The sequence below is a fragment of the Phoca vitulina genome, unplaced genomic scaffold (genome assembly GCF_004348235.1).
Source record: "Phoca vitulina isolate PV1807 unplaced genomic scaffold, GSC_HSeal_1.0 scaffold53, whole genome shotgun sequence".
Lineage (NCBI taxonomy): Eukaryota > Metazoa > Chordata > Mammalia > Carnivora > Phocidae > Phoca > Phoca vitulina.
This window is the reverse complement of record NW_022589756.1, coordinates 7,738,394-7,747,008: the sequence shown is the minus strand read 5'-3', so window position 1 is coordinate 7,747,008 and position 8,615 is coordinate 7,738,394. Positions and strand designations below refer to the sequence as shown.

The window sequence follows — 8,615 nt, the reverse complement described above, 5'->3', positions numbered from 1 at the left end:
TGGGCTTCTTTACACCCCCGTCGCAGGTGTCACTCCCACCTCCTTGGCCTTTATTCTGACTGCGTCCTAGTAATTACCCACTTTGTGGGAGAAAGGAGACACCTGCCAACCACACTGCCTTCCAGGAAGTTCGCCCTACCCTTCTAGGATAGCGTTGTAGGTCCTGGAATGCAACAGAAAACAATAAAAAGACCGCGGAGTGGCGGTACAGCCACTCACTGGGCAGAGTTGACGTCCCAGATCTCAAAAATTGACATATGATAGTGTTTCTGATTTGTCTTTGGCAGCCAAGGAGAGCGTGCTTTTAGTTCCCAGGAAGTGCTATATCTTGACCTCGTTTTTTCTGCGTATGTTGTTCCCTTTGCCTGATCAATCGCATTAATTCCCGTAAGACAGCTCTGGCTCATCTTTTACAAATGACTCTCCCAACCTAACTCCCACCCAGAGGTTGCTTAGCTAAACCTCTTTGGGGCACTCTCTTAATACCCCGTGTGTATCTTTGGTATTGCTCTTATCATATGGTATTAAATGCTGTCTGCTTAATCTAGAGTGTAAGCTTCTTGAGGACAGGGGCAGTATCTCCTTGTTTCCCTAGTCTAGTGCCTGGCTTATAGTAGTTAATAAATGCTTGTTGAATAAAGGTATTTTCTGACTTAGTCATAGCACATACTATTCTATTGTTACTCTCTTTGCTTGCTTGTTAAACGTGAGATTTAAGCGAAACTAGCCCCATGTTGTTGAATAGGGTGATGATACTTTCCCTAAAGCTGAGAACATTAAGGCCCAGGGAATTTGCTCACAGACTGCCCCCCCATTCCATCACACTGTCACATCTCATTATTTTTTTCAGTAGTCTAGATTTCCACAGGGTGCCATAAACCATTTCCTGCCTTTATAGATTTGGTTTGTCTTACCCATATTATTAAAATTACCAGAAACAATTCACACTAGCCTGAAAAGCCGTTATAGGCCCCTAATAGCATCCTCCCTCTTTTTTGTTTGCACACTTTGTCCTAACTCCAACATCTCTTTTTAGCTTCTCCACTCATGAGAGTTCGCAACAACATAGGTATCCAAAGAAGCCCAACAATGGAATAAAAAATACAGGCAGGGTATATAGGTACTACATGTATTTTATGTTAGCTGCCTTATTCTCCTTAAAGCCATTCTAAATTCTTGGAGCACTATTCATATTTACACAGATGCCTGTAATAGAACAATGTTTCAGCAGATTATGGGTCATATTTTTCTCATTGGCTTCCATTAAAAGGTTAGAACTGCTTCCTGTTGGAAAAATATTTGGACTTTAAGTTTAACAAAACGTACTTGGGCAGCAAATCTTTAAAATTGCAAAAGGGGCGCCTGGTGGCTCAGTCGGTTAAGCTTCTGCCTTCAGCTCAGGTCATGATCCCAGGGTCCTGGGATGGAGCCCCATATCGGGCTCCCTGCTCAGCGGGGATCCTGCTTCTTCCTCTCCGTCTGCCCCTCTCTCTTTCTCAAGCTCTGGTTCTCTCTCTCTCTCTCGAATAAATAAAATCTTTAAAAAATAAAATTGCAAAGTTAATGAAAAAATTATAACTTTGTCAGTAAAATAGTAATAAAACTTTAACATATTCCATTAGAGAAAACAACCTAAACATACAGAATCTCCAGGAAATGACTTCATATAGCTAGCCAAGCTTTTCAACCAACTTAGGGTTTACTGTATAAGAACTTTTTTTTTTAATTTTTTTATTGTTATGTTAATCCCCATACATTACATCATTAGTTTTAGATATAGTGTTCCATGATTCATTGTTTGTGCATAACACCCAGTGCTCCATGCAGAACGTGCCCTCCTCAATACCCATCACCAGGCTAACCCATCCTCCCAACCCCCTCCCCTCTAGAACCCTCAGTTTGTTTTTCAGAGTCCATCGTCTCTCATGGTGTATAAGAACTTTTTTTAAATGGGGAGAAAATCTCAATACAAAGTTATTGCCTTTCCTTTTAAAATAAAATTATCTAACTAAAATCTCTTAAACTTTATTCATGTTTCATGCTCTGTCCTAAGGAAATAATGAAACATTAGCCTTACTGTATTTCCACTGTCAAATTCAAGACCATCTGATTTATGGGCCCACGAAGTATCTGCACTTGGCTCATTAAGTCCATCTGTACTTTTAGTACCTTTTAATTGCGTCTACCTCAAGATAGATTGTTATGTAAATTATGAAATTATCACAGAGCCTCTAAAGTTGGATTGGTTGCTACACCTGAATCCGGTACCTTTAAGATGACTAGTTTCATACTAATCAACCCTGTTCTTTGGGCAAGAGTAACAAAAGTACTAGAATAATTCAATTTACATTTCCTTTATCCCTATTAACATACACAGGAACTTCATTCAGACTTCTTGCTCAGCAGTCATGCTCCTTTTTATTTTGAATTTTCTATTTTGACTAATTACGGTCTTTCAGGAAAGTTACAAAATTAATAAAAGATTTCCTTTATGGGGCGCCTGGGTGGCTCAGTCGTTAAGCGTCTGCCTTCGGCTCAGGTCATGATCCCAGGGTCCTGGGATCGAGTCCCACATTGGGCTCCCTGTTCGGCGGGAGGCCTGCTTCTCCCTCTCCCACTCCCCCTGCTTGTGTTCCTGCTCTCGCTATCTCTCTCTCTGTCAAATAAATAAATAAAATCTTTAAAAAAAAAAAAAAAAAAAAAAAAAAAAAAAGATTTCCTTTATAACCTCTCAGATCCCCCAAATTCTAACATTAGAACTTATTTCTTTCTTTTCCTCTTTCTTTTTCTTCATCTCCCTCTCTCCACATACGCATGCACACGTACACACACACACACACATTTTTTCTTGAGCCATTTGTTGGTCACATTTTACCCCTAAATACTTCAGGGTGCCCCCCCCAAAATCAAAGATGTTCTATTATCAAAAAGCATTCCTTATTATCAAAATTAGGAAATTAACATTGCAGCAATACTATTAACTCATCAGCTTTTATTCGGTTTTCATTGGTGTCCTAATAATGCATTTATAACAAAGGAACATTACAAATCGTTGTTGCATTCAGTTGTCATTCATACTCTTCGGCCTATTCTAATCTGGAGCAGTTGCTCAGTCTTTGTCTTTCATGACACTGTTGTTGAAGAATTATTTTGTAGAATGCCCCTCAGTTTGCATTTGAGTTATGTTCTTAATCACCTCATTTTATAGTCAACCATCCAAACAATTGTCTGTCACTCTCTTGGCTATAATTTAGTTGGCTTAGCCTGCACAAACAGCTTTATTTTATTTTAATCATTTGAAAAATTACTTTCGTTCTGATTATAAAAACCATCCATATGTTTGGTAAGCCAGCTAGCCAAGGTAAGTATTGTTAACAGTTATATGTATATCTTCCCATACATATAAAGAAAATAGGTACATATGTTAAGCATCTAGTTGTAAACATGCGTATACAACTATATATTCATTTTTTACAAATTGAATCTTGCTGTATGTATAGAAAAATACTGTTATTTAATTTCTACCTTTTGTTTTCGGTGGGTAGGTGGTATTTTGTTTATGGATGTTCTACAATGTGTTTAACCAGTCTTAATGAGTGTTGAGGTTGTAAAAAGAACATCATTGCTTGATAGAGTAATTATAGCATATACTTAGTGGTGACATTACAGGATCAAAGAGGGTACACATAGGATAAGGCTAGGTTGTTCAGAGACAATCTGAAATGGTTTTATTTCTGCACTTCTGCCATTTGTTATAATGGCTGTTCTGGCTATGCTAAGGCCTTACCAAGCTAATGTAATGCTCAATTATAGACAAGTATTTCTGTCAACTAGTCAGTGCAAATATTCTCTCCTTTCCAGATAGTTCTCTCAACTACTTCCAGGTAATTTTGAGTTGTGATCATTATAACTGTTGACTGAAGGAAATGGGATTTTCCTTCCCCAAGAGAGGCAACTATGATTGATAATTTAAAGAGCTTCTCATTGCTGAAAGTACAGGCAATTTATTTAAGAATTTAAGAATTTATACATGAGCGTGCTACCCCCTGGCCTTCAGAGCTCCACTCACATGTACTAGTTCTGTGCTCTGGAGTGACAGCCAACAAGCTGCCCAGACTGGGGGCCCAGTGACAATATATTAACTCAGGAGTTTAGATCCAGATGGGGTCAAACAAGTTTGGTAGACTAGCTTGGAAACCCAGTGCCCAGATAGAATTTCAATTTCGGAAACTTAACTTTTTGTTTGACTCCAGATGGAGGATGCCTGCAGTAAAAGACACTAGCTCAGTAAAGCAAATGTCATTTCCAAGGTAAGCCATACCTAGAATATTCAGTTTGGTTTAAGGCAGTGGTTCCTAACACTCACTTCACATTGGAAATAGTTGAAGAGCCCTTAAAAAAACACCATTGCTTATCCACCAGAAATTTGGATTTGGTTAGTCTTAATGGAGCTGGGACATAATTAGGTGATTCTAATGTGTAATCGGGGTTCAGAGTCACTGATGTAGAAGATGCTTGAAAAACCGTCTTTCCCCAGAATGGGATAGTCCATTATAATATGCAACACACCTGGAAGGTAACTAATATTGCCTAAATAAAATTATGAAAAAACTCAACTAAGTAGAGGAGCCTATTTTTAAATGGTTGAGGTGAAGGTTGGGTTGTTGTTTGTTTTTTTACTCTTTTGAAAGAAGAAGGCAAAAGTATAGGACTGAACTGGAATTGTATTGAACTGTATCCCTGATGAAAGTAGGGAAGTGGCTATTCTATAATAAGGGTCAATAAACTTGTTCTATTTGGGCCAGGTAGTAAATATTTTATACTTTGTGAGCCACATACAGTCTCTGTAGCTTTATTCTTCCTCATTTTGTGTTTTCAACTCTTTAAAAATGTAAAAGTCGTTTCTTAGCATGGGGGCTGTCCAAAAACAGGGCTGGATCTGGCATGTGGGCCACGTGTTGCCAACCTCTAATTGAAGCATTTGTCATGTATTTTTCCCATGAAGCAGTTTTGTTGGGGATGAAGTTCTCTAACTGTTTTTTATATTTTTGTTTTGTCTTAGTTAACTCATCTGCTTACACTATTTACATGGGAAAGGATAAATATGAAAGTAAGTTTTTCAAAAGCATTTGATTTTGAAATTTCCAGCAGGTAAGTGTTAACTGCCTTCTCCCCCACCCCCCACAGTTGGTCGGATATGAGTTTTCAGCTAACTACTACTAGTTAAGCCCATTATGAGGAACTTCAGTGGGTTAACTTTCCTAGAATTTAGTTATATCAAATAATATTGGGGCCTATTGGACCACTTGTTGCTGATTAGAAACTTAACTTTTACTAAGAGTTTTGTGGTATCGTTTGATTTAGGGTGATACAAATCAGAGGTTAACCTGTGCTAACTTATTGAAGTAAAAATCATCTGTGACTTGGTTGAAAAGATCATTTTCTGTACATTTTTACCACATTTAAGAATAGAGGAAACATACTTTTAGGGTTTTTGAGGCTAAAGATGGCTCCTTTTGAGTTACGAAATGTTAACATTTTTTCAAGCTTTGTTGATCACTCTCATCAGAATGAAATCCATTATTCCATATTGTACACATTGATGTAACTAAAACGAAAATTTACAAAAAAATACCCATACTCTTTGCTATGCCCTCTTTTCTGTTTTGTTTTATTTTTACAAAGCTAGACTCAACCAGCTAAATTAATTTCTTGACCCACTGATCAATGTGAACTAAAGTTTAAAAGGGAAAACTGCTTGCTCTGGAGTAGTAAGTTGACAGCACTGAGTTGAGGGAGAAAAGATCTCCAGCAGGGGAGCTTGGAGACCTTGACAGAAGCACTCTGCTTTAAGCTTGGAGAAAACACAATGGCTCTTCTCACAGGGGTAGTGTCACGTTTTGGAAAAGAGCTCTCTGAAGTCAGGCCCATCTGCGTTAAAATCCCAGCTCTTAGCAGACTAGCTGTAGTCACTTCACCTCTCTGAACCTCACATTGCTGAGATGTAAGGAGAGCATCATGGGCCAGTATCTGCCTTGCAGGGGTGTGAGGGGTAAATGAAAGAGCCTGAGTAAAGCGCCTGGCCCAGGGTGGGTGCTCAGTAAACTGACGGAGTTTTTTTAGCTCTCCAGAGCTGGCTCCTCCCTCTCCTGGGACCACTCCAGGGCTGGGTGACCGCTTCAGTAATCTGAGAGCTGGCCAATTCCCTCCAATTACTTTTCTTTAACCTCCGGGTATTGCTTCCCCCCCCCCCCCAAAACCATCAGTCTCTTCTAGGTGCAGTTTGAAACTGACAACAGTTTAAACTTGATTCTCTAAAAGACGCAAGTATAACATTCTTCAGTATGAGACATTTGACATGAATGAAATAAATAAAGCCAGAAAGGAAAAAATGTCAAAGAACAGTAATGTTGTATATTACTGTAGTATATATAGATATATAACTATAGTTAACATATACTCATATCTAATAGAACACATACAGTGTAACATATATAAAATATGTAATGTAATTTATGTAATAGCTGTGTAAATATATATAGTTATTATTCAGATCTATATAAATGGTTTAGAACTTTGCAATGATATTGGTTGCTATAAAGCAGAATCAGAATAAGCAAGACTATTAACATCCTATCCAAGAGAAAAAAAAAAACAACCATAAAATAATTTTTAAACAGTTTTTCCTTATAATGAATTTATGCCATTGTCTCTGGTGTGACTTATGGAGAAGCAGTCTGCTGTATATTAATACTTGAGTTTTCTATTTCTCCTAGTAACTCATACATCATCATAGGTAATTTGTATTTTTTTCATTGCATCCTCCTGATGAATGTGGCTGAGAAGGGGATGCTATCTCCTTGTATGACATTGAGCAAGGAGGCACTGTTAGAACCAGTCCTGGTTATCTACAGTAGATGTGGATCCACACCTGATCCAATCTGCTTTTCTTTCTACCACATCAAGGATGCAAGCCCAAGACTTAGGTTACTGAGAAGCACCTAAAGGAGAGCTGCTACGTACCGTTGTGTGGGTTCTGCACTGTGTGACTCTGGGCAGGGAACTTTCTTACAGTGAAGGACTGCACTGATACTGCTTCCCACTGTTGGGCTCCTGGTGGTACTGACCTAAGGCAGCTTTGCCAATGACATTCCCACCATGTCTCTTTTTTCCTTCCATTTTAGTTTATCATTTGCTGGGGCTGATCTTCTTGGGGCCATATGCCAACCTGTCTGAGTAGCCAAAGAGGAAGATGTGGTCTGTGCTTTTACAGCATTAAAGGTGGAGATGTGCACACAAAAATAATGGGTCATTTTGCTGTGAACCTAAAATTCTCTAAAAAATGAAGCCTGTTTTAACACGTATGGGTGAAATGAAGCAATATGAGTAAGTGCTGTAGCAGTAGAGGGGGCAGAGAGTAAATGTGATTGCGAGAGAACCAAGCAGGCTTTGTGGAGAAGGGTTAGGATGGGCTTGATTGCAGCCCACTTAAAGGAATGTCGGTTGTAGAAACTTGTATCTACAGATATAAATCTAGATACACAATTTATGCCTACAGATGTAAATTTAGATTCTTTCCAGAGCCCACTGGAGTAGTGTTTTGCTGTCATTAAAATGTATGTAGAAAAAAATCTATGTATAGAACTTTTTTTTCCCCATGACCACTTGGAGTCATTTGGAGGTGTCAGCTTTCCTAGTCTGCTTTGTAAGAAAGGTATTACATTTTTAAAGTACCCCATTTTCTAGTGCTCCTAGCACTTCATACTTATGTCTAATAGCCTTGATGACTTCATACAAATGACTAGATGGAACATAAATGAATTTTTAATTGAATAATTAACTTTCACTAAAAAGCTTGCAGATGTTTTCTTTTTATTAGCCAGCAGGTGTCACCAGGGAGCCAAACATTGCCTGACTGAGGAAAAGAGGTTTTTACATTTCCCTTTACTTTTTTTGATTACTTGTTGGCTATTGGCTCAGCTTCCCGTTTAAGCTAGTAGAAAGCCCTTCAGAAAATTTATGGTGTCTGCCGTTTCTGAGAGTACCCTCATCCAAGATTTATCATCCTTTTGTTTTTCTGGAAAATGAATACCTTTCAAGTTAGATTATACTCTCTTGGGTACATTTTAAACCATCATATCAATCATTTTGTTTATCTTACAGTTTTTAACCTTGTGTCTAATACTTTAAATAATGCTTTTGTATTAAACACAATTAGTTTCTAATTATTAACGTGGCTATTGGGAATGTATATTGATACTACCTTTCTGTAGTGATATGTATTATTAGCCTTAAAAATGTAAAAGTATACATTTTGAATGAATAATTCACCTTTTATAAATATGCTTTGAAAGAAATAATCAGGAATGTGGACATATTTATTTTAAAAATATTTACTGAAGCATTTATAATTAAAAACAATCCAAATCTGAACAGTAGAAAAGTTTATTCACATGATAGAATTAAGTAGTCATTGTTTCCAAAGAACTTTTTCATTTTTTATTTTACTTTGATCTAATAAATACATAGCTTAAAATTTGAAATAGTAACAGAATGCATATCATAAAAACATCAGTTTTTCACCCTATCCTTTCCAACACCATGTTCCATCCCAC

At 37.6% G+C, this 8,615-nt stretch overlaps 1 protein-coding gene across 1 annotated transcript in view; it reads left to right on the top strand.

The window, feature by feature from the left end:
• The window catches only part of CCDC25 (coiled-coil domain containing 25), a 41,026-nt gene that overhangs the window by 414 nt on the left and 31,997 nt on the right, over nt 1-8,615 (top strand). The window contains exon 2 of the mRNA XM_032389034.1: nt 5,063-5,110. Within this exon, the coding sequence (XP_032244925.1) occupies nt 5,063-5,110 (48 nt within the window). The remainder of the gene's footprint in view (nt 1-5,062; nt 5,111-8,615) is intronic.